The 27,824-nt window shown below is 36.5% G+C and overlaps 1 protein-coding gene across 6 annotated transcripts in view; it reads right to left on the bottom strand.

Moving 5' to 3' along the window:
- The window catches only part of gria1a (glutamate receptor, ionotropic, AMPA 1a), an 81,189-nt gene that overhangs the window by 36,517 nt on the left and 16,848 nt on the right, over nucleotides 1-27,824 (bottom strand). For all 6 annotated transcript variants that reach the window (XM_015349392.2, XM_015349395.2, XM_006631709.3 and 3 more), the window contains exons 3-8: nucleotides 27,176-27,415; nucleotides 16,217-16,401; nucleotides 13,188-13,241; nucleotides 3,235-3,393; nucleotides 2,341-2,508; nucleotides 918-1,022 (exon numbers count right to left, since the gene is read on the bottom strand). In XM_015349392.2, the coding sequence (XP_015204878.1) occupies nucleotides 918-1,022; nucleotides 2,341-2,508; nucleotides 3,235-3,393; nucleotides 13,188-13,241; nucleotides 16,217-16,401; nucleotides 27,176-27,415 (911 nt within the window). The remainder of the gene's footprint in view (nucleotides 1-917; nucleotides 1,023-2,340; nucleotides 2,509-3,234; nucleotides 3,394-13,187; nucleotides 13,242-16,216; nucleotides 16,402-27,175; nucleotides 27,416-27,824) is intronic.

The raw sequence follows: 27,824 nt of genomic DNA, 5'->3' as shown, positions 1-27,824 counted from the left end.
AGGAACAAGTAATAGGTTTATTCCATGCTGAAAAAAAGAAGAAAAAAAGTTTATTCCATGCTGAAAAAAAGAAGAAAGAGAACACAACGTTTCGGCCGTGGAGCCTTCTTCAGGTGCACACCTGAAGAAGGCTCCACGGCCGAAACGTTGTGTTCTCTTTCTTCTTTTTTTCAGCATGGAATAAACCTATTACTTGTTCCTTTGCAGCCTACGCATGCTGACGCAGCTACCCACATGAATAGATGATTATTACTTTCCATATAACTGCAGTTATATTTGCATAGATATATCTTTTAGTACCATTACTCATCACACTACTACTGATTCATGTTCACCTCCGTATAAAAACATCTGCTTTCCACATTTGCACACCACATACTGTATTTACACCGAATTCTGATTTTGTAACTGTTCCATATCCAGTCACTTGACAACAAAGCATTAATTCATCACCGGTACGCATGCTTCAATCACACACACCACTCAAACCCTTCTGCAATAGCACAAACAGCTTTGACATTTTGGATTTCTTTCATGTGAGCATCTTTGGCAGGCCAGGAAACAACTCCCGCAAGACCAGTGCTGAGTGACTCTCAGCCATTAGTGAAGCAAGTGATCCAACAAAGCCCTTCGGTAGATACAAGCCAAGCATCATCGGAAATCTTTTGGGTATTTCACCCACATTACAGACAGAGCAGAACAATAAAGCTTTTGGCCCATAAAAGCACTCTCAGGGTAATGTAACATTCTACTTACTTACAGTGTACATGTAAATTTGAAATTTTGCAAGATATACAGCTTTATTTCTTTTCCTTTGAATTCTTTAGTGTGCACAGGATATGCTTTAGAGCCCAATATCTCCCTTATCAATGAAAGCTCAGGAATAAAAATACTGCCACCATGGTTTCAATACTTACTTTCTTGGGTCGATTTGGTCCTAGTTCCATTACACCAACGGTATAATTAGTGCGACGTCCTTTCTCATTGAACTGAACGTGTCCAGTCATGCCCTCTAGTCTAACCTGCAATTAGAGGCGGAATACAAGACTACTATTCACATTTCATGTCTGTGCATTAAAACAGCCGATGCATAGAATCACAGTCCATCCCCCCATTTCCTGGTGAGGATTGCTTCAAGTACTGTACATATCCTGCTATAGGATTGGATTGGTAAGATTCTAGATGGGATATCAGTGCATTTCAGCGCAATGGAAACCCAAGTCCTGTACCAGACAAGGCATTAATCCATCGCATGGCTCACACAGGGTAATTTAGAGTTGCTAATTAACTTGGATGGTGTGTCTTTGGACTGTTGGAATAAACTAAAGCACCTGGAGAGAACACAGGAGGTGCCCCAGACTGGAATCGCTCACACCACCATTTTGCTCCACATTAATAATTCCAAATGAGAAAACATCACTAAAAATAGCCAGCGAAACAGAATGAAAATCCTTCATTTTGCATTGTGAATATTTGTGTTGCTTATAGTGCTTTCGACATGAAAGTATACATAGCCATTTGCCTTTTTAAAAGGTCTTGCAGGGAAAAGGCAAAGCTGACACAAATTCACTTTGATTCACACTTTAATGCATTTAGTGCATTGCTTTGGGAACAAAGTCTTTCAGAATTAGAGGGCAACTCTGAATCTGTTCCCGTATTCTGGAATTATTCTGTAGTTATATACTGTATATTGCAGTCTTTTTAATGAAATATTTCAGGTCTCAACTACCATGTGAAATGGGCATTTCATTTGTTCCATTTCCATTAATATTGTCAATAAGAGCGGATAATAAATGCTTTGAGTGGAGTGTGGAGAAACGCTATATAAGTGTAAGGAATTATTATTATGAAGTTATTATAAATGCAATTTGTCACTATTGACCTAAGTTCTGTGAAACAATGTTTCACATTTCCATGCATCCATCCATTTCCGGAACCACTTTCTCCAATTCAGGGAGCCGGAGCCCACCCCAGCAAGCAATGGGCAGCCTCTGCCATCCTGGGGCCCTGGGTTCAATTCCAGACCTGGGGGGGGGGGGCTGTCTGTGTGGAATTTGTCTGTTCTCGCTGTGTTCTTGAGGGTTTCCTCTGAGTGGTCTAGTGTCCTCCCACAGTCCCCAGCCGTACTGGCAGGAATGTGCTGGTGAATGTCTGTATCTGCGTCCTGCGACGGACTGGCGTCCAGGATGTACCCTGCCATGCTTACCAAGACAGGCCCCAGCTCCCCCACCACCCTGAACTGGATGAAGCGGTTAGCAAATGGATGGCAGGGAGAGTGAAAGACGTTCGCGTCTGGTCTTTCATCAGTGAGACAGTGAGACAGTGAGGAGGTGCCTCTACCTGTTGCAGTGCTCGCTGGATGTCAATCCCTTGTCCCCATGGAGCCGGGGGATTGGCTAGACAGTCGCCAGCGTTCCCTCTCCGAGAAATATCAATCCGCTGCTTCCGCAGGTTTTGAAAGGCAGCTGACATGACACTCACACCATCATAGGTAAGAGCTCCTGTGTACTGTAAAACACCACATGTTGGACATTGATAAAAATGAATAAATATCAATAAATAGAACATGATATAAATCAATTTATGCCAAGTGTCTTGAGGAAGAGGCCCTGAGTTCGTTGGGTGTTAGTTATTTGCTATTATGTACTTACTTGACATCGTTATCCAAGATGACATGTAAAATATAGTCACAGCTTGTTAAATAAACAATTATAATTTCACTGTACAAATAATTTCCCCTTCTAGCATGTGGAAACACTGAGATTGCTCAATTCCACTTAAAACAAGAGTAAAAATGAATATATTTAAGAATGTAAAGACATACATGATGCATTATAGTTTAATCTTAAAAATAAAACTGTTATAATTAAAAATGTTAATTATTATGGGTTCCTTTTTGGCTACTATTTGGGAGATCATACATGTTGTATGATTAGCTGCATTTTACTTTCAATACTGAATAAAAAAACACTAAATCTTATCCTTATAACCTTTATAAATCACTTAATTTTTGTGTTCTTTTTTTAGAAATGCTGTTTCAGAAAAGAAAGGGTATGTGTGTAGTCCTCTATGAAAAGATTTGAAGAACACTTTCGCAAAGCAGAATAATGTCAGCACGTTGCTTGTTCCTTGTCAAAGAGCAGGACCAGCTGGCTGATGGGTAACAACACTCTCTTATGGACTTTTCCCCACAGGCTTTGTTCACACTGAAAAGGTCACAGAACTCCTCCTTGCCTTCAGCCTTTTCTTGGGACTCTTTGTATCTTTGCTATCAAAATCCATCCATTGCTGAACGATTCTGCTGACATTTTGGTCTGTGTAGTTCACCAGCTGAAAGCCAGTCACATTGGCTCCTCCATTTCTGAATTCAGTCAGATCAATATCCAGAAATCCCTGTGTAACATGGAAAAGATAAACACGGACACATTAAACTGAAAAAAAGAGTTACCTTGAAGAAAGTTATTTTTTGTCCAATGGAAAAATGTATGTAAGCAATCCAAAGAGATTTTAAACATGTCAATGCTTTGTCGCAGTTCACAAAGCTTATTTTTGGCAGCACAGACTCGTTTTTTTTCAGCTATGAAATTTGCACTTTTCAATAACCCAGCTACTGTTAACATCGCTTTTCTAATGCCAACATGAGAATGACATAAGCTGCCCCCACCACCTGTTTGACAAATTCCTCTGTAGATCATTGCAAAATGCATTTGATGGGGAAATGTATAAACAAAGTGTTCAGGAAATTTCAGCAAAGAACCCCAGGCCATCAGAACTTCTTTTCTGTGTGGGATGCATTGCTGCGCTGAGTACAACACCTCCACTGAGACATAATTGCAGTTAATTCCCTGAAGCATTTTGGAATCAATAGCGATATCAGTTCAGCATTCTAAAGATGAACACTCAGAAAACAAGGACAAATGCTGTGTGGAATTTAAAAAGAGCAGCATTTTGACATAGCACCTTGAAAATGCTACTTAATGGTTCTTAAAATTTCTGAGATTAGGTTTTCAAATATTATCGGCTTCGAAAGCTTTTGTCTGTTATGATCAGCACAGATCTATGTTTTTGCTAACAGCCCCTTTTTACAAAACTAAAAAAAAAAAGAATGCTAATTTCCAGAAGCATCCTGTATTTAGTCAATGTGACTATCCTTAAAATGTCTGGTTTTGCTGTAGCTAATGCCAATAAGTAATCAAATCCATACATCTTTCACTAAAATATTTTTCCCTTGTACCTAAAATCTTACCTATGCCTGAATGTTTCATACCACAAAGTTGTTTTGCTCTTTTGTATACGAGACACATTAAGTGGAGATGAAGTTATGTGTCATCCTATCCAATATACTGCCTTAACTAGATAATCTTTCACACATTGGTAAGTTATGCTGTTCTTGCGTATATATCATATAAGCTCTGTCTGTGTAATCCTTCAAGATGCTACTGCTTTGCATCCTAATGAATCCTAGTGAGTTCTCACTAGCCTAAAGCTGCGATGTATTGCTAAATTTGAGGTCTGCACAGCCGGGGGTGTAAGTAGATTATTCCCCACTGCTGCTTGCTCATCAATAGGCGAAGGCAGACTAATGATCCCATTTCAATCTTCACCCCACACACTCTCTATAGGACAGTGAACTCGCTGACAGGGATTTGTGAGAAATGTAATGTGGGAGGAAGGTTGCGAGTTAAACCAAAACATGTTTAACAATTTAAAAATTAAACCAGATGTTTGAAAGGATTTGACTTTATTCTCCAAAGATGTTATTTTCTCTTTTACTTTTTCTGTTCTACATTTCTTATTCCTTACACCAACTGTCTGCACTCCTAGTTTCTCCCGAAGCTCTGTATGGCCTTCTGCAATCACATTCTCCGGATTTGTTTTGTGTGCTTTCCTTGTTGACTTTAAGAGATCTCCCATCTCCTTTGTTCCTTTGCCACCTGAGCCTTATGGCCAGTGCGCATACGGTAGGACTTCTTGCTCGGACTTTGAGAGAATCGGAGATAATGCAACACAAGTGATATTGCTGATTTTCAAAGAATGCAAGAGGCACAAGGAAGGATGTTCCAAAGAGAATATGAACTCTTCCAAAAACACCTGCAGGCTACACATTTAACATCTGCCAAATTCAGAAACAATACAGAAATGAAGTATACATACAAGATGTAGCATACTATTTTAGAAAACACATAAAATGCAGGTAACTATTTGAAAACCTTATATTTAGTTGACTAGCAAAAACTTCATCTATTACATTGCCCTCACAGCAGATTAACAGTTAACAATTACTTTGTAAAAATCATTAAATCTAAAACACATCGGAGACTGAATGTAAATATAAATGAGCAATCTCAGAGATTTGTTTCATTTTAATGTGCTGTGTATTTATGGACTGCCACTAGGTTGCAGTCCTGTCTAACTGTGAAGCATTCTTCTCTGTAATTCATATAGGCAATCAGAGATGTCCACAGATTTCCTTCAATTGCAGATTCTAGCAAAATGTCCTGTTAACAGTTTAGTGAAGCACTGTTGCAGGAAATGCTTCCCCATTTTGTAGTTGTTGGGGATTTAATAACAGCATTTAGGAACTTCACTGAAACTACAGCAAGTGATATACATACGGTATTTACCAAATAATACATAATTATTTTATGTAAAAGAAATTTTCATTTTCTTTCCACTATGGAGCGCTACCTTTCACTATGCCTTCACACTATTCTCAAGACTAATGTGAAACATGATTTCCACAGCTTTTACGTTCTAAACTGGGCTCGTTTTGTGAAGGTCTCCACAATAGCAAATAAGCATCATTATACTACAGTGCATTGCCATTTAAACCTCCTAAATCCATGCTTTGCTATGGAGCTACATCCTACAATGCACTTTCAAACTTTGAGCAATGGGATTTTTACACCCAAATTGGATTAGGTTTTGTACTTTATATGTTTGAATAAGAAATCGGAACAGCTTTCATCAGGATTTTTGAGAGATTATTAGATTGAAATTTAAATCCCCATTTTAGATTGTTATAGTTGAAAGATTAAAAAAATCAGGGTACACTGAACAATAACATAGTTACTGTATTTTACTCATAATATCTGTGGTGACTGGTTGTACCTCATCTTAAAATATAGTTGTATTTTAATATGAATAGCATACAGAAATGCACAAAATAACAAGAGTACATGCTACATAGCACAAATGTGCCCCAGTCAGGATGAAATCAGCCTGTATTTAATGTTTTTACTACTAGCTAATTAACAAAATTAGATTTTAGTTGTCTTATTAATATCACACAACAATAATAGAGTATAATTGTGTTTTTTCCACAAAATCAAATGTGATATGAGATAAATATCTATGCATTCCACATCTAAGTAGTGGAAAGTAAGGTTCTTTAATATAATATAAAAATACATACTAAAATTCCTCAGGTTTGATGTGAAAATGGACTCTTTTATAGCTATGCCTCCCTACAAGACACACCAAAACAACTCAGGCTTTTTTTCTTTCTTCTGTGCATTGTCTTAATTCTAATTAAACCATTCATGAACTGACTCTACTGCATACAGTTTCAAACTATTAAACAGGCATGCCAATTACTGTAAGCATTGTAATTTTAAAACCTTTTCATTTCACATTGTTAACTAAATCACCTCGCCACTACATCCTCGGTACTCAGGCTCAACAGTGCTGGCCAGGTGAACCAGGGGTGGGAAGGGAGGCATAAGCAGGTGGAGGAGAAGGGGTTCACCTGGCCAGGTAGCAGTGCACTGTACGTTCATCCCCATATCTCACTAACCCACACTCCTAACAGCAACTGAATGAGCACTTGCATTAGTTGAGACACTTAGGAGCCCCCAGTTTATTATTCATACATTGTGTGCATAAAGAAGTAGTCCATTTACAGTATATCAATATAAGTGAGGCCCAGGACACATTATGTAGGTATAAACATGATGTCACAGCCTTCTTTTTAAAGAATGTTTAATAGAAAGGCCACAAGTGCGTAAAATTAGTAATAAAGTGGGAGATTAAGATGAGGATTATTATCCGCAGATGATCAACAGGAATTTAGGCTGTCTATGTGTTATTGACTTCCACATATCACCGTTGATTCCCTGGGGTCCTCCTTGCGTACAAATCTATATTCCTTGCAATAAGTGAATATTGTGTTAAAGAAAACACAATTTAAAGGGCTTTCATGTCTCATTTATTCTTCTAGTGGAAAGTGCATAAGTCTAGACCTCTGAAGAAAGGTAAAAATGTGCCTCACTCAAATGCTTACTATGGAGGAGGAAGAACAGAGAACATACTGTAAGAACACAAAAAAGGCTGAATGCCTTCCTCTCATTTGTAGGCTTTCTAGCTCATTTGATTTTGATCTAAGGAGCTGCCAAACAAAGAACCACCACAAACCTTGTTTTCAAGTAAAAAGCATGCATATTGTTTTCTGTGATGGCACATTTTAGAACTAAATTAAATAGAACAGTAAATTGGCTGGGTTTACAGTATATAATCAGGTACTAACTAAGGGCTCAAAGCTTACACCACCACAACAACTGCAAATTTGAACCTGCAGTATGTTCTTTTATTAAGGTTTCTACTAAATTCAGAAAGGAAATGTCTGCCATACACAAATTTCTTGTGTAGAAAAAACACAATCCGGATTTGTGCCTAAAATTCTTTCTATATTCCTTAGAAATTGCATACTTATATATGCAATCTATTTCCATTACTGTAAAACATACTGTACAGTATGCATTTAGTCATCTAAGAAAAGTGCATTATATTACTAGAAGATGGCTGTTTAGAAGATTTATGGTGATTTATCAAATACACAAAAACTTTTTCTGACCTTAAAAGTGTTTGTTGGGAACTGCTTCCAACTCATACAGTATTATATAATCCCGATACAGCCACACACACTCACGGTAGTGCACCAGAATTCAGCACACTGCTTTCACTTTTTTCACTTCTTTTCACAGGAATAGAGCATCTCATACAACAATCAGCTGTCAAAACATTTCAACTTGTGGTGCTTCTCAGTATAAAATCAAATTCAATAGTTTTGGAGATAAAAGTTTAAATCATGGGTCCTGAGCTCTGGTATTGGAGGACGGGTGTGTTCATGATTTTTTTTAGCCCAGCTGGGCACTTACAATAACTACAGTACCTTAATTAGCTCATTATTGATGTAATTGGACACGCTTAACATATTTTATTACAAAAAGCAAAAAACTGAAGAGAGTTACCGAGGAAGAAGACAGAAAGATAGATTAGCAGGTGTACATGAAACAATCATGTTTTTGATTGCCTGAATGTTGAAAAAGCTGTTTCTTTTATAGTGAACAATTCATAACTAATTTCAAATGTAAAATTAAGAAAGAAAACTGCTTTTGAATAATCTGCACCTAAATTACTCTGACAAGCCACCCAAAATGTTACAATACAGTCACAGTACTTGTTTGTCGTTTGTCACATTGCTTTGAAAAATGAAATACCGAAACTGTATCATATTGTTCAAAACGGAGGATATTTTTTGAGAACAAAACAAACATTTGAATATTTGGCAGACATCACAAACTCCAGAATTTAAACATACAGTAAGAACTGGTCTTTATTCTTTGATGCCACAATATTATTGTTTATAACATTTAAGGGTAAACTGTATTTAACATACAGTATACTGGACTAAATATGAATAGAGAATTGCTTTTTTTTAAATAACATACAAGACATACACTTTGATGAATCCCATGTTTTGAGCTTAAGAATGCAGGTTTACAGCTAGTGTTATTGGTTATTAAGCTGGACATTTTGCCCAATATAGTGAATTATTTTCCTGAAAGAACAATCTTGACAAGCCTCTATATATTTACACATCTCTCCCCACCAACATTTCCTGCAGTGATTGTTCTGTAACAGGGCAGGTGTATTGCTGGAAGCAGTGCCACCATCATACCAAACAGACTCAAACTATCACCTTTTGCAAGTGACCGCTTAGTCAGGCATCACAAGGAATTAGTCAGGAAGTAAAACAAGCACAAGAGTCTTTTAACTTCCAGGGTTTACAGTACACGACAATGCTCCGAAGTACCACCTAGAAGGGTCAGGTCAAGCCAGAGTCACGTTCAGGTCAAATAAAAATGATGTAATGATCTTGCTGAGCAATTGCTTCTCAGAATGGAGAAGACGATTTGGAAATCACCACACCAGATGATGTATGACACTTTCCCCCCTTCATCTTATCTATCCCCCACAGGCTTCACGGACATTAACATGTTCTATATTTGTATAGCTTCTTAGCTTGAGCAGGTAATGCAAAAACACTGGGAACTTTTGTTTGTTTTTTGTTAATCCAGCCCGATTAACTGTCCATCTGTCCATTCATTCCCTGTGGTAGCCTGGTTCGGTAACCTTAATAAATGCTATAAAAGCAGACGGAGCAGATCTGTGATGGTAGCCAGCAAAACAACTGGTGCGCAATAGCTACAGCTTTCAGACAAATACATCAAAAAGAAAGTACCCCTTGCACAGTGATTTCAAGCTCTTTCCATCTGGGTGTCGATTAAGATGGCTTAGATTCAAGTGCAATAGATCTAAGCTATCTTTTATTTCCATGACTGTTAACCTGCTTAATTTGGACAACTGATTCTTTTATTTATCTCATCGTACATGCATGTCTCCTATTTTTTAAAGGCTCTGTGTTGTGTTAAATGTGTTTTGTATTGTGTTACCTTCCTTGCAAAAAACATTTCCCACCTTGGACAACAAAGTGAAGTAAATAGGTAACACAGGCTTTTGGGGGAATTTGAGACGGCAAAAGTTGTTTAGCTGAGTGTACAAAGCCTTACACAGCAATGGTTACTTTCTGCAAGATCTAGTCCTTCTAGTCCACTGTTTATCTCCCAAGCCAGAACACAGACAACTCAATTTTTTCACCATCCCTGAATCTGATGACTACAGTGAGTGTGACTAGCCCAGAGTGTGAGAGTGTCCCTGAACATGTGAAACTCTAAACATAACAGAGTGCGGCAATAAAATCTGTCTCATGTTTTTCATAATCGCTTAAAAGTCTCGAAAAAAAGACAAATGAAGATTCTTAAAATAGCTGTTTATACTGCAGTGTTGGGCAGTTGCACAGGTGTGATGCCACAGGCTGCATTCACTGCAGCTGCCACAGTAATTCTGTGTATGTTTGCCACAAGGATGAGCACTGATGAATATCATCTCGTGTCAGAAGAGTGTCCCTATGGGGCTGTGAAGTGTATATCGGACTCAGCATAATAAGCTGAAACATCTGCTCACCAGATCACAGACTTACAAGTGCGTAGGAACAAAAAAAAAATCACTTTCACTTTCATATTTTGCAAATATTACTTTATGCTTAAAGGCTATGCGATAAAATAGATGTGAAAAACTTGGGAGTGGAGAAGAGATTTACTCTTTATTCTGGAGTACATTTTTGACTGTAACAGGGTATAATCTTCCCGGCCACATCTCTGATCCAGTGAAGACCTGCACAAAACCCCCATCCCAGTCTCACATAGTTCCTCAGAACCACCAGAAAGGTACTCTAATCATCATGTGTCACTCTTCTAAGGGCAACACAGGGAAAAATCAGCCCAGAACCCTGGTGAATCTTGCAAAGATATTGTTTCTTTATGTGCTTCCAGTTAAGATTGGTAACAGTTTTACAGTGCTGTAGGTCGGCATGGCATGGACATTAAAAACGCATGATCTTCACATCAATTTGTCAAGGGAAAATATCACAGGGTCACATTTATTTATGTCAGAAAAACCAAGAGAAAGGTTACAGATGAGAGAAGGCCATTCTGCCTATTTAGAACATTAAATCTTCACATTAAAATCAACGTATCGCTTTTCTTTTTAAAGAAATAAACTGTAAGGTTTTTGGATACTTATTCATTTTTTTACATTGTGTTGTTCAATTCCTTATTCATGCCTGCCTGTCCTGCACTTGAGTGACTTGAACTGTTGCATAATCATAAAATCATCTTATTTGTACACAGAGCTAATTTGTGGTGGGGTGACTTTACCTGTTGAATGTCAAGTTGAATGGCGAAAACAAGGAAAGAAAACCTATATGCCTAAAAAAAGCCTTTACGAAATTGTCTCTCAGGGTGCTCACAGCCAGCAACTTGTAACCTTCAGAAGACCTTGTAGTCTGTCAATCACAGGACATCAAGACAGTCAATCAAGACCTAGAGGACATCATGAGTCAAGACACCACTCCAGGGCCAATGATGAGACCCAAGTATTATAGTTTAGACACTCCAATTCATTATAGACACACTGATGGGCAGGACTGTCTAGGACTGATTACAACCTGATTGCTCAGTGCTACATCGTTCAAGTCCTGTGACCTCACTTCCTGGAGGCTCACCCTTATGTCACAGCATTCTAACAGAACAAAGACATGTTTCCTTTCTATTACATTTGTGGATTTCTTTGCAGATCAAAGTGATCTATCTTGTTTTTCTATGCAAGGTATGTTTTAAGAAATGCCATACCTGACCTTAAGGGACCAAATTTGTACCCAAGACCACTTGCACTTCACTTTCATTTGTTTTACAAAAAAACTAGCAAAAAACATGATCTTAATACAGTTACAAAGCACTTATACTGTAACTCAGTGACATTAGCATAGATTTGATTTCTGAACAAATACATACTGTAAGATGATCTGGGCTGTCAGTAGAAAGTAATTTTATTGCATTTCCTTCTTTCCATTATTAAGTATTCTTCTCCGTTATACCTTTCAAATCTAGTTCTCTATAGACTCAACAAGGAGAACAGACAGAGTCGCTCAGTATATTCTGCTGTTTTGCTGCCAGTACAGTTCAGTGCAGTGGATTGAACGGGTTACTATAGAAACAAGCAATCATAAGACTCAAAGGCCTAGTATTGTGTATATGTCCAAAATAAAAACCTTTTTATGACACACATTTTATATATTACTGAATTATAAAAAGTATCGCAGCAAGCAATTAAGCATCTTTATAACCCATATACTGTACTTCATGTTTAAAAATGGCTTATTTTATGTCAGCCATTAAAAAATTAGTTGCTCTCATACAGTACTAAATTGAAATGTATACCAGAGCTTACTATCAGCACATTCAACATATTCAACACCTTATGTACTTTAATATGCCTTAATTGTTTAGCTTATTGACACAGTAATGGTTTAGCAAAAATAATTAAGAATTTATCCCCGCTCTCAGATTTCAGAAAATGTTTAATCTTGTTTTGATACAACCTCTGTACTTCTTTTGCATACTGATATTTTCCTCCAGCTGTGTTTTTCTCGCACACTGATTGCATTCACATTAATCACTGCATTCCAACTGCTGATTGCATACATTTTATTGATGTAAATACATTATTTGTTGAGTTCTGACACAAACCACTAATCAGACTTAATCCAGGAAATATACAGTAGGAGTCAAAACCTTTGACACAATCTGCATGACACCTTGAAATGTCACCATATTTTTTCATTTTAAAAGAAATTACAACAACTGTAAAGCTTAGATGCCTAATTGCGCCTAACATCTTCCTGTTATTAAAGGTACTTCAAATAAAAAATTAAAGTTTTTCAAATAAAAAAACGACTTGGAAACTCAAACCATATGAGTAAGACTCAAACACTATTATCTTAGTATACAGTTTAATAAAAGCATCTTGCTCACATATGTGTGACCTGTGAAAATGTGAAGTTATTTAAACATACAGTATATGCATATTTGATTTGATAAAACTTTTTTCATTTTTAAAATTTTGTCTTTTACACATTAGTTGTCAAAATGTAAAATATTAATTCACAAGCACATCAATCAATCAATCTTTCATCATGTCATGTTAATGAAGTGCCAGTGTGGATCCAGTGCAACACAGTATGACCATTGCAGGACAAGGAGTTACCTGTTAAATATCAATACTTATAAATTACTTATACTAACTAGTTTTACAGTTGTTGGTCAGAAGCAACAACTTATTAAGTAGTAATAACTGCTTGTCCCTATGTTATATTTTCAATTTTTCGATTATTTCTTTCAACTTTATTGCATGCTCTTTCTTTAGCTGGAGATGCTAAAGAAAGCATGGAAAAGTTCTCATCATATACAGTATTGATGAGCAGAATGGAAATAAAAACAGTTCCTTACCAGGTTGGCTAGTATGTAATGATAACTTTTCACATTCTTTCCATGGCTGGCAATCTGCAAAACAGAGCACAAAGTCACATGTACTGTATGTGTTTCTCTAATTGTAAATGTCCTTACTTAACATTCAAATCAGTATTCTGGATATAAACAGATTGAGTACAACTGCTCAATTGCCATGTTTCCCATTATATTCATCAACATGCGTGTGTCACTTCGTCATCCACAATATCCTTTGGTCTTCAGATGGGTTTATATTATCTGTTATAAAACTGAACTCTAATCAATTGGTATGGAATCACAACCTAGACTGAACAGCTTGTCTGACACATTCGAACGTTTAACAAGCCACTCTCCGGTATGTACCTGTAACTACTGATTAGATAAAGACCTGAAGACCCTGTCCTCAGATCTTTGTGGTCATTACTCAATGACAAAGACAGCTCTTTTGAATTCCAGGAGATCATTTTAACAAATTAATTTGAAAACACTCCGAAATGTGTTATCTATTTTTTTGTGTAAATAGAGCATTTACTTTGGTTTTCTGGTTAGTCAAATGTTGAATAAGTAAGTGTGATGTGTTTGATATACTGTATTCATCACATAGACTAGAGTCCATAATTTAAGTTAAGCAGGCATTACAGCATGGGATGATCTTAAGAAGGAATGATACAGTAGGTAAATGCAACAGTCAGGGCTGTCAGCAAACTCAGCAATTTTGGCAAAAGACATACAGTAACAAGAGCACAGCTTTTTACAACCTGACTGAAGATTGTAAACTCAACAGCGCAAACAGGAAAGGAAATGATCAAGCATTACAGCTCTCAGTCACAACTCTACATATTTGCTCACACATTTACTAATTAACCAGAGAATGAATTAATTATATCCAGGGACACTGGGGATATGTAGTATTTAGAAAATCATAAAAGAATAGCATGTTGTGTACCGTACAGGATAAAACTAACATTTAACACAAAAAGTAACCTGCAAAATGTTTTTTTCTCCACCGTATCTGATCTTTCATTGAAACTGAAAAGATTTTGGCTTTAAGGCTTAACACACACTCCACAAAGTTTCACTGAGCTTTTTTCTTCTGATGTGGTAAGTAGGCCATAAGCTTCAAACAGGTCCAATGATATCATTCACATTGAACAGTTATAATCTAATTTTCTCATTTCTTACTCTAAACCAATTTGAGAAAATTGACTTTTTCACTGACTCAAATTGCCTTTCAAATTACCCTACCATTCCTAAAAAAATGAAAACAATATACATTTCTAAATTGACATTTATGTTTTGAATTCTAATACTATTAAATATAAAAAATGATCTTCATAGAATAAGAAGAGCACTGATATGATTGTTTGGCAAGTGTGATTCTAAATTTCTCGCATATCTCATGAATCCAGGCTATTATCCTTAGACATTTTTAATTGTTAAATCTGAGTAACAAATCAGTAACAATTAAGGGGGAAGGGGGGATTTACCTGTATGTGAAATATGTTCTACCAAAGAAATGTATTCTGTACAACAGAAGTTTTTTGAGCAAAAAAGACAAGATGAGTCATAATTAAATCTATTCCAAAAGCCCTAATGTGTCAGGGTTAACCCTAGAGCCAGGAAGATATGTAGAAAAGAACTAAACATCACACAAGCCTTCATATAATGACATTTTCAACTTCCGATGACTCAGTATTCAACTTAGAATGATTTCAACTTTTTTGATCAGCATTTATTAGTTTGACATTAAAGAAATTGTATCACAAATTCACCAGATTGCAGAGAATGTTTGAAAATTGCTGTTGAATTTTTTTTTGAATGTTTTTAAATGGATTTCTCATTTAATGGGTTTTAAGCAAGTTAAGGAGATGTAATATCGTAGTAACCTGGGAGACACTGAATCTGTTAGGGGGATTTCACAGCTGCCTGGACAGTGGCATGGTGTGGTCTGTGCAGCTCTGAAATATTCCAGACTACATTGATCGAATCCCGGCAGAGGCAGAGCTGCAGAGACAGGTAGCCTGGTGTCTCCGTGTGCCACATCACATGCCAAACTCCAGAACATAACTAACAATGAAAAATCATCACCATCACAATTTTGTTCATTGAATATCTTAAAGACTCTTTTTTTTTCAATTATTCATGCAATGTACTGTTGTACTGAGCTCATACTGTATGCTTTTGAAAGTCTCCTTGCTTACCAGCTACACTGAGTTCAGCTGCAGCAGCAGGAAAGCAGGGATAGTTTCAAAAACAGCTAAAGCTCCAGAGCATTGTCTCTTGCAGTGTGTAGGAAATTGTGAAATTTGCAATGACATTTAATTTCATATCATCTTTTTCATTTGAAGGAGCTGCTCATAATTGTTTACATTTATTTAACATAACTTAACTCTTCATTGCTGGTAAGTAGTACAGATTAAGGGAAGGTTAACAATAATGAGAGGAACATGTGCTTTAAAGCTGTTCATTTAAATTACTGCATAATTGCAGATGAGCTTCATTGCAATCGGAACTTCTCAGATTTATAAAGTATCTGCTAAAGTGTTTCACAGTGTGCAATCTTTTTTCGTGCCACACAGAGAACCATCTATCCATTTCCTTATGGGGGAGCCGGAGCGTATCCCAGCAAGCATCAGGGGCAAGAGAGGGCCACACAGAGATCTGTTTAGGAAATTATGTTATTTCTGGCAATGCCCAAACCAATCCCTCACTGCAGAAATGAGAACAGCATTTGTTTAAATGTGGTTATGGTGGTTAGGGTTAAACAATTCTCAGTTGGATCATATTAGCAATTAGTGTCTCCGTTTTTAATTGTTTTAATTTGTGTTGTTTTCGGTTGAAAATATTTGAGTGGTTCACCGAATGCAGCCAAGCCAGGGTTTGAGCAGTTGTCTGAAGCTCTACAGAATTGCCCTGGAAGTCCTATGCACAGTGTAGATCGCTTTGTTTAGTGGGGGTAATTAGGTTAAGTGGTGATACTAAGCTCCATGAATAAAGATGGTGTAAGGAATACAAAACACGACATTTACCAGTTTCAGTATGGAATTCAGCTTGTCTGTCTCACAGTCAATAACAATCTGCCCCTCTTTTTTCTTGTCCAGATCCTGAAAGACTTTCAAAAAGGCAGCTTCTGTCATAGTTTCCAAGTTCACTGAGGTAACAAACCAGTTCTTTTCAGGCGCAGTGTCTAGAACTTTCTGCAGCACTGTCAGTCCTAAACAACAGAGACAAAAAAAAGAGACAGACATAAACAAATGTGCACAGCTGCAGCATATTAACTTTTATTTTACTAAGATTCATAAAGCTCAAATTCAAAATATATTAAATTCATTCAAAAAATACAGACATTCATAAATTAAAAAACTTTTTTTTAACAAGGCATGTAGTATTACAAGTCCCTTGCAAATCCCATCTCTACTTTAACACAATGGATTTCTGCTCCTGAAAAGTTAGTTCAACTAAGTTTATTCCTTATGAAGGTTTACCTCTGTAAATGTTTAGTTTTTGTGTAGTCCTTCCACACACGCACTAATGCTTATAACATGCATGGAATGTAATATACCTATAGTTTGTGTAATAGTTTACTACATTTTACTACTTTTAATGGTCATACTTTGCTTTTTTATCCTTTTCTTTTTTTTATCACAGGAAACCACAACCAATGTATATAAGGTATGATAAAAAAGGCAAAGAAATAGTCAAATAAAGCCACATGGTCTTCATATACAGTCACTTTTCATTTGCTTTTGAATTGCTGAAATTGTAATCTATTACTTATTGTGGAGCCTCCTCATCTGTTTTTCCACAACGTTTGCTCAACACCCTCAGCTTTGACAAACCGTTTCCTTTGTTTTCCTGCTAATTACCTCCAATCTCTACTCCGCCTAATAACATTCCTTACCACGTCCACTTGTTTGTGTAGCACCCAATGTTGTTTTGCGTGCATACAGATTATTTTTCACAATGTAAACAACACTTACTCTTCGATATATGTTATCTGATCTTCCATATTCTGGAACTACGGCAGGTATAGGCCTTTTGAACTGGACACTACTTTACAGGTGCATGAAATAAACCAGTTAATACAGTAGCTAACACTACATGTAACCAGTTTATCAACTCAACAGGATAAAAATATGCATCCTTTTCAAAGAACTGAGGGCTCCAAAAAGATTTGGAACTTCCATTCTTTAACTCAATGCCAAAGACAAAGAGGAAAAGTTCCCTTCTAATTTCGAACACAAATCATCCACAAGAGATATACTGTAGACTAAAGGGAACAGCTGAGGTCTTCAACATTGTTGTTTCACAGTCAATGGCATGAGTCCAGCTCCTCTAGTCACCACTAATTTGATCAGAAGGGGCTACATGTTCTCTTGCAAGCAAACAACATAGGGACTACACTTCTCTTGCAACCATTGCATGAATTTAGAACAAGGTAACTAAGTTGAAAGGTGTTTATACAAACACAACCACAATACAACTGTACATGAAGAACAGCTGGAAAAGCTAACAATATCTGAACACTGAAAAATAATTCCAATTGTAAAAACAGCACTACTAAGAAGAGAAAGTGAAGACTCTGATGTACTGTGCAATATATCTTATCTTATAAGTCATTGCCTACTGCTTATGTACTTTACCTTTAATTGTAATAGTTTTAGATTTACTGTAAATGTAATATAAAGTGAATGAGTTACAGTCTTGTGACTGTACTTGTACAAATGCCATTGATTCAATGGCAATATTCATCTGTTTCCATAAACAAACACCTGTATCTTCTACTGTAATGAGATGGTAATAATTTCTTTATAAATGATATATCAAAAACCTGTCAAAAGGCTTAGGCTTAGACAAATCTTGGCTGTTTTTCAGAACGTTTTAAACTGTGAATATGCTTCTTCTAAGCCAAAGGACTGACAGGCAAGCTTTCCATTTTGCTTACGCCAGTGAAAGTTATGGCATTACTTATAGGAAAAAAACACATTTAATGCGCACGTTTTCCTGAAATATAATCCCTTTTGGGTACAATTACGAGCGCTACATCTTGACTGGATACTTACTTGTTTTCAACTGACATAATTAAAGTAACTTAAAATGCCTCACACAAGTTCCATTTTAGAATTATGACTTGATGGCAATAAATCATATTGTTAAAACTGAACAAGGACTGCTGCAGTTTACTTATTTGTATTTTGTGCCCTTTCATTGCAGTGTTACAATACTGGTAAATTTTGCATGCTCAGATATATTGTAGCACAATGCCCTTTATAAAAGCCCATGGTGCCAGATTTAATTTAGGAATTACTCTCTATGCAGACAAGAAATCATGATTGATTCTCTGAAACGTCTTTTGTGATAATAAGCAGCTCAGCCGTAATACTTTCAGGAGCCAGAAAGCACTCAAGGGATTCTTGCTTGGATGTTTTCCGTTGGTATTTTTTCCAAAAAGGAGCCCACCATTTCCATATTTTATATATTGTATTTTGTTTAGGAAGAAGAGTACTGTATGGAGGACTGTATAGAAGGAAACCATTGACAGTGAACTAATGGAGGCCAAAAAACGAACCGTGAAGTACATTGATAATACTGGGTTTATCATGAGAAACGTACATTATGTGCGTGAAACTAGAAGAGTGTAATAGCGTCTTGGTGTAACATGAAACTATTATGGTGACGTAACCCCCAGTGGCTTCAGGCTGGCCCTGTGACATAGACATATTTACCTGCTGCTGGGAAGAAATGCTACAAACACAGTACTGTGTTCACAAAGTACTGGCTTGTAAACATATTCCTGCCGGTGAAAGCATTTATTGGACGGGAGTGAAAATGAAATCAACGACGACTTCAAAAAAAGAAAATAAAATCTATTGCTCCAAGTCAAAACATATCTTTTAACTCGGTTAAACATGTCAGTTCTACAAGTCATTAGCACAGGCAAAGATAATTAAGTCTTCTTTTTCCACCAAGAAGTGAAGCATGTCTTCAAGCTACTTTTTACATTCATGAAGAGAAAACATTAAATGATTTGCCTGGCTCTGCATAAAAGAGGAAAATGAGCGCTGCTTAGAAGCCATTGATCCTGGCAGACAGATTTATAGCGCAAACAAAATCTCATTCAGGTTATATTACATGGATCAACGCATTTTCTAAGAATGAAAGTAGCTTAGTAATGGAACCTATACAGTTCATATTGATAGGTCTTTATAATAAGAAGGAACTTAACCTCGCCATTTGAGGTTCTGCTAATAAATACCAAGCCATTAACCCACTATATAAACATTATCGCATCTGGTATAATTGTTTGCCTCTCTGCCAAACATATTCAAAGAGATTTACGCCCCAATGCAAGCGGAGTAAACCTTACCGGCATTCATTCTTCATTAATTCTCAGGCGATGAAGTGAATTTAGTGCCTCAATTGAAATTCATTATGTCCACAGCTTTGTTTGTTCCCAGAAACGTTTTAATTACCTCATTAATACTGACTGTTTTATGTATTTTAGGGAAGTGTCACTGTTTCAGGCTGAATTGGGTTAATATGAATTGCTGGGCTTTAATTGTTTCCCAGTCCAGTTGGGTGCCACGATATTGTTTGGTTTAATGGAAATGACAACAGTTGTGTGTTCATCTTCATCACAATTACCCTCTAAGCAGGTCCTAGGTAAAGTCAGCTAAAACTTTCAAAAAAGACTTCTGTGGAAAAGCTCCACTTCTTCTGCAGTGAAGCCTGACATTTAAAAAAGACCCTTTTTACTCATGATCTTGATCATATTTTGGTGCTTTCTACACCACTTGTTCTCACAGAAACAAGAAACAAAGGAGAAAACAGAGATCCAAAAAACAAGACAGAAGAGGAGGACTATAAATACACTTGCTTGTATTATGCATTTTACAAGCATAACCGTGTTTATTAAAGAACCAGTTGCAAATCAATCAGCAAAAGGCTATTCTAAATGTTCATTATTCACATTTAATATACAGTACCAGTAAATTCAATTTAAAAAAGAAAACGATGATAACTCATTTTTATTATTCCTAGAATAAGAACCTAAGCTCAAGCTATATCTTCGGAAAACCTGTGACGCAATTTTGAAATTCAGGTTATTAAACTCACACAGCACCTAATTCAATTGCTAAATCAGGATTTCAGCCTTCTCCACTTTATTGCCATCATATTTTATCAAAAAATTGCCATATATTCTGTAAGTATATGAAAGCAGCTCATGTCATCTCATATACAGTACTCAGTGCATGTCTTTATCCAGCACCAGGATGGTTTTGGTAAAGGAAATTAGTCCCTTGCCTGGGTTTTTGCATCACTGCGTCAGCAGAATGAAAAGGGATGTTTTTTTTGGGGTTAGACATCACTCCTCTTGCAAGTCTAAATGTTATTATGCTGTGTGCCCTAACCTCCTGCCACTGAAAAGACTGCCTAGGGCTCCTGTGCAACAGTCAGGTATTCTGTGTATTTTATTGTTTTCACCTCCCAGGGGGGCTTTATTTCAGAACTAGTGTTTCCTTTGCTTCCATCTCTTCACAATCCATTCATCGCCTGCAAGCTTTCTTCTAAGGTCATAAGAAGTTTGCTGTTCACTACCCTACTAAATGGTGAGTGGAAGGCGATCCCTTTCTGGATATTCATCCATAGATCCATGGCTCAACATGGGGAAAAAAAGGAAAAGGTGTTCTTTCACAAAAACTGGCATCTTGTGATTTTTGCCGTGGGTAATTTTATACTTCGAATTATTCCGATGACTTTATGATAATAGAAGTGAGTTTTTCATATTTGAATAAAGAAACACGACACTCAGAAGCATTTATACTCACAGACAAATGAACCCTTTGCAATTACATGCACATAACCCACTTGCCTGCAGAGCTGAGCTGTGGTCCTGAGTGCTTTAAAACTGACCTTTTGGTGTACAACGAACCCTACTGTATGTACAGTATATTATATATACGCCTATCCTATCTGCCCTAATTTAGAAAATGAGCCATAAATTACAGCACCTTTGAAGGCAATTTTCTGGTATTGAATGAGGTGGTACTGGTACTTCTCAAATCTGTCATATGACCAATGTCATTCAGGTGGGTACTGTAGCTGCATCAGCATGCGTAGGATCTAGTAAGAACACCCTAACAAGGCTCCACAGCCGAAACGTTGTTTTCTCTTTCTTCTCTTTTCAGCATGGAATAAACCTATTACTTGTTCCTTATGACCAATGTATATTCACTTACAGTAGTCCAGACAACACAGACACTAAAATTTGTGATCTACTGTATGTAATACCAATGGAATGTGTTCAGTAACTATTCTGTTACTTTCTGTGTATTTAATATTAAATTCTTAAAAGAAGAAAAAACACTATCTTTGTGCAGAGCACGGGTTGGTAAGTAACATATTTGTTGTTTAAATTCCTGAACAGAAAGTGGGTTAAAGCCTGATTCTTAAAATTCCCATTAATGACTATATTCTGTTGGTATTCCATTGCCATTTTACTGTATGTACATGTACAACCCAAGGATAGGCCTAATTCTTCAGAACACAGTATTAGACAAAACTCTTAAGGATAACAATAGATTTTGCTTTCCAAATCAGACTCCTATGTATTGAAATAAAATAGCAGAAACGAAAACAGCCTTTGCCAAAAATATAAAATGCAACAAAAAACACATCCCCATTTTTACAGTTATACCATGGGGAGAAAGGATTTGCAGATATTATCGCAAAGCAATTATTATTTCCGTGAACTTGATATTATTGTAATTAATGCACATCTACTAAATGTAATACTGGATACAATTTAAATAATGTAAGCTTTCAAGGATACAAGGGTCATATTTTTGCAGGGCTTTCTTTTAAGAGGTGGGTGGAGTGGGCCTTGATCATTCTGCATTCTATTTTTTAAATACCTCATTGAATGACAGGTCAGCTGTCATTAATGTACATTGAGAACACTGATAGCTCTCCTTATTAAACCCAGCAAGACCCACAATTCGCCTGTGTAATGTCTTCCTTTTACAGTAACACCTTCTGTGTGTGCTATATTTTGGCCTCCAACATTAACCAACATTAACCATAAATGCTTTAGAGATTCAATAACTCCATAAAAAGGGTACAAACAGGAAAACTAATAAATCAATCTATCTTCCATCTTGCTTGCACCATAGTAACATCAGATTGACAAACAACCTGTCATCCCAAAAGAGAGTTATACATACTCTATAAACGGCAAGGCTCTAACACAAAGTGACTGCTGATACTGAAATTTGAAGACAGGTCTGAAAATGCTTATTGTAGGAAAGTGCCATATAAAGATGTCTTAGAACCCTGGCTCTGAGCAACCAGTCCTGCAGTTTTCATAAGCAGCTTTAAAAACCCAGTGACTACTGTCACAGAAAACATATGACCTTGTACACTGCAAAGCATATTTAGTTGGCAGAACTGAAAATCCTGTGGTACGCGGCTGCCTTACAGACTTAGATATGCACAGCTCAGAGGCAGTTCAGCAGTATTAAATTAGAGTAACAATGTTAGAAGCTTCTTTATTTCAAACACGTGCTTCATGCTAGATGTCAGACTCGCCTCGTGTCTCTGACAGACATCCTGGGATTCAAGCTGCAAAACCTCAAGCAAACATCCAACCTGCTGCACTCTCTCCCGGTGACATTCTCCCATGACAACAGGCCTGAACACTGTTGAAACGCAAGGAGATGCCACTTTGAGATGTTTGTGTGGGACCCTCTAATTCCCCCGGAAGGTTCCACCACGCTAATTAATGATTAGTCGATGAACACACTAGTTCATCATAGGAGGTGCACATGTTCCTAGGTTAGTAGTGTGCAACAGGACTGTTTGAAATGTGTCACAAAAAGTCCAATAGAACTGTGGTTCAAATTTAGGATTAGACATGCATTATAGCAAATGAGGAAACGTTAGTTGACAGTTTCTGTATTTTAGTAGTCTCAGTGTCTACCCTAATTACACAAAGCTTAATAATGGGTAGTTCTTGGTTCTTAAAAATTCTTAGTTCTTGGATTTTCTTAAGGTACTGTACCTTAGTATCTTACATTCCACCAATTAGTGCAGTTTGCTAAATAAGCAAACAATCAGTCCAACTCCAAAACATAAATACAAGACGCCGTGTTACTAAAGGGTAGTTATTTTGAATTGTTACCAAATGGTAAAGCACAGACACACCAATACAAATATGAAATAAATGTTCCTGTGTTCAAAAGGAGCATGAAATGCACCAGTAACATGTGCTAAAGGTGTAATTTCTATATTACAACCATGCAGAAAATACAGTTTGTAGACTACAACATTATACAAAGGTGATGGGAGGTAAAATATAGTTGAGAAACCAGGAAGTGTATTGAATACAGCACTGCTCCTTTTACCAGACACAACACTACTCTCCCAAAGCACCAGAAAAGGTTATTCGATTTATAATGGCTTGCACCATCAAAATCTAAGCTAAGAGTATTTCCTATACACTGTGATTGAAAACCAAATGAGGAACTGACCAAAAAACACAATACAGTATATACTGTACATATACAGTATATAATATATATATATAAAGGCACAGAAAATCACAGAATAAATCTATAAATCCTAAACTTGTAAAATAATTACTTTTTATAGTAAATGCTAAAATTGAAAAGATTTGAGAAATCCATAAGGTGAGAAACACTCTATATGATACAGAAGCTTGCTTTTGTGAATTTGCTGATTTGCCAGATATACTCTACAGTGGACAGTTGTATTGTGTTTGAAGATTACACAACGCACTGACATCCACCAAGGTACAGTACACATATACTACAATAGGAATCAATACTAAATCTTTCATGTACAATAGTGTGTAGTGTGAAAGAGATGATCTTGTGCAGCCGCACAGTGATAACAGAGAAAACAGTTGTTCATGGAACTTATATCCACTGGTTAAACATCAGTAAAATCCTATAAATATTTTGTTTGCTCCATTTAAATTCCCTCTGATCATTTTTTTTAGCAAATGCTCTTTTAGTGATGAGTTACAGTACATCTTTACTTCCATTTCCATTTTGTAAGATATCAATGATTAAATGGAATATGATTCACTTTTCATGCTTGTGATTTTCATTGCAAGTCAGTGCAGGATATGTTCATTTACTTTATCCACGTTGATTTTTTAAACCCTTGCACATTTTAAGGATAGCATACTCATACATACATATCCCACCTTCATTTGCACTAATGAAAATGTTATTATATTTAAAAACAGTATTTGTTTTTTATCAGGAGCTGTAGTTTTAACCCTACTCATTTATCAAACGCTTTGTATGCAAAAGTGGTATTTGACTTCATGAATATGCTGATTGTTCTATAAATGAAATGCATAGGGTAAATGTTTCATAAATTAAATTGGTATTTAATTCTAAGAATATGTGTCCTATTTATTTCTTTTGTTCCCTACATTATGCTCATAATTGTTTTCCTGAGTTCTTTCCTCTCCTTTTTTCAGATAAAATACAAGCAACAGCACAATATATTAAAGCAATACCTAAGATAAACTTAGAAAATAACCAAGAAATAAATAAAAAGAGACAAAAACATAACCATTGTCAGTCTGCTCTTCTGCTCATTTTTTGGGGATACAATAGCACCTCTGTCTTGAGCTAATCAGGAATGGATGGGCCTTAACCAGCCACAGTACATTCCAGTTTCACAATGCCCACAGTGTATTTAGCACGCTTTCGTGAAAACCTTTGTGTCTTACTCATCTCCTTGGAACAGTAGGCGCAAAACACCTTTAGTAGGCGCATGTAAATTGCTCAAAAATGAAACCACGTGTCGTTTCACTGTCTCTTATCTGTGTGCTAGGCTAGCAATGATGCTGTTAGTAATTACTGGAGGGGTATTGAATACACAGCAAGCTTACTGCATGAGAGACATATTATTCCTTTCAGTGAATGAGACCCTGTGGTTCCCTGATACTACATTAAAATGTTTGAAATGTTTTTCAAAATAAGAAATATTATTTGTACTGGATACAGCATTCTGTCCTTTGCAGCATCCTCCTTTAAGGACGTGCACAGACCCTCCTGAAGAAAACTAGTTTGCTGGAGATAAAACAATAACTTATTTTACAGGCTGAGGGAAAAGTCAAGTTCGACAACAGCAGGAAAAATTGAATGGATGGTGTGATAAGCCTCAATTAAGACAACTAATTGGCTTTACCTTCCTAGGCACATGACAGCAGCCTAGAAAACGGATAATAATTCTGGACTGCCCTGTCTTTAAAAATATGTACAAGATGAACATTGTAATATGTGTCAGAAACATGCCAAACATTGTTGTTACAGCTCATGTACTCTCATAAAATATCAAATATTTAACAGGGAGTGGAACAGAAGAAAAAATGTTTCTTCTTTTGAAGAGATGAAGGATCCTACAGAGCAATCGTTTGATCTTCGTCCTATATTGTATTTTATTGCAGTGGTTATGGAGATTGATTGCTCTGACCACTGATGCGCTTGAACATTCCTTCCATGGATATCGACCTTTGTCACTTCCTAAGCTAAGGCAACAGCTTTCATCATTCATCATCTACCAGCAACTGAATCAGCACAGCTTCTCTGGAAAAAAACCCCCGCTAGTCACAATAAATAAGGCTAAATAAGCTGAGAAAAACTAACAATGAAGTATGTTTTTTTCCCCATCTTCCTTTGATCCCTAGGGATGGGTCTAAGAGATTCATTACACTATACATGAACAAAGGCAGCCTAATAACTCAATTTCGCTCCGTCTCAGTGTAATAGGTAGGAAAGTGGCCACCTAAATTGAGGCAAGGATTCTGTAGCTGGGTACCCTTCCTGTTGAAAACAGGCTTGTATCTCCTTCACAATCAACAATTCGAAACCTATTTTCACTGACCTAATAATTTAATCTGAATAATACATAATTTAGCAGGTTTAGTTATTGTATCTAACAAAAAAAAAACAGCTAATGGAAGAGCACATTTTTGTATAGCACTACTAACCAGGTGAACAGGTTTGGAAGCAAACGGAAATGGACAGGAAAACTATATATATTACGAATATAATTTCATTCTCAAAATGGCATTTGCAAGCAATGCAAAATATGCACATGTTCTATTTCTGTAAGAATCTCTAACCAAAGTTTCACATTCAGAGAAAAAAATATAGGGAGATTCTAAATATGAGTCATCGCAGGAAACGAGTGTTTGGACAAAGCTATAGCTGTGATATACAGTACCTTTCTCTGTTCTAATTTCCTTTGTTCAAATAGAAATTACATTTGTCTATCCCCATGGCCTGACATTTGCTATTGTCATTCTAAAACTGTATAATGACTTCAACAGGGCTATACCAGATGACATTGCATATTAGATTCTTGAATTCTGTCCGCTGTGTTTTCATGCAGAGTGCCTGACACATGGAAACACATAGTTTTGGATCTGAAAAGTATGCTTTTAAAAAATTCAGTCCCTCCTACTGTATACAGAATGTTAAAGGGCTTAGCGTGTAACTGTAAAAAGCGTGTTCTGTACAAGATAAAATTAGAAAAGAAAGGACAACATAGAAAGAAAACAGCTATTTTAGATTACTCTAGCAAGCTCAAGTACTTTAAAAATTGGAGGGCAAATTGTAGGGAGTTGGCATTTATTACACCTCAGGTGCACCTGACCAGATCAAGAAACATGCCTTTAGGAAAATAGCCTATAGGCATAGACCATTAAGGGAAAGACTGTACAAGCAAAGCAGGCAGAATGACTGAATTCAGAAATATGTTATTCTGTCTGTCATCTTATACTAAGAATTGACAAATGGCTGTTAAGAATAAAGGACAAATATTCACACCATATTCATACAGTACCAGAAAAAAAATATTTGGTTCCTTCCAGATAAAGCCAAGGATAAGGGATTTTAACCACATGAAACAAAAGCAGTGCCTGATAATAAAACCGCTGTTCTTACCTGAATCTGAGCTGTATATGTATACAAATTTCGTCCATTTGTAGTGGTCGATTACGCTGACAAGAGCATCCTGTAACTCCGGCCGCAGCTGTATGACGAACTGGTTCGAGGTTTCAATGGGAAAACTCGGGGTCACAAAGCAAACATGGAGAGCCCCACAAAAAGACATCAGCATGTTTACAGTCTTTTTGTCATACAAACCAATGATGGCATAGACTCCTTTAGAAAACTGTGAACAAACTGCAAAAAAAGAGAGAGGTTATTAGATGATTAGAAAACATTCAACCTGGTAATACGCAGTGAAAAACGTTAACTAGGGTCTGTGAAACCAGTACCTAAAGTTGAAATCCATACTGTTCATTTAGGACTATTGCTAATCAGGATTTCCTATGAAAAAGGAACACCCAGTGCATGTTTGAATTATTTTAAAATTCGAAAACCACATTTTTCTATTCAAAATGAACCTAGTTTGTCCAAGCATTTATGGCGTTTCATACAGCGTAACATCAGCAGAACACTGACATTCTCTATGGATTAGCCGGGTGAATTTGTGCATTAAAATTCTGGGGCAAGCAAACTTCCAAAATATAATTTAAGTAACACTGAAAAATAAAAAAAAAGTTTCAAATCCAGAAATAATATTTCAACA

The sequence above is a fragment of the Lepisosteus oculatus genome, chromosome 11 (genome assembly GCF_040954835.1).
Source record: "Lepisosteus oculatus isolate fLepOcu1 chromosome 11, fLepOcu1.hap2, whole genome shotgun sequence".
Classification (NCBI taxonomy): Eukaryota; Metazoa; Chordata; class Actinopteri; order Semionotiformes; family Lepisosteidae; genus Lepisosteus; species Lepisosteus oculatus.
This window is presented reverse-complemented; position numbering and strand designations above follow the sequence as displayed.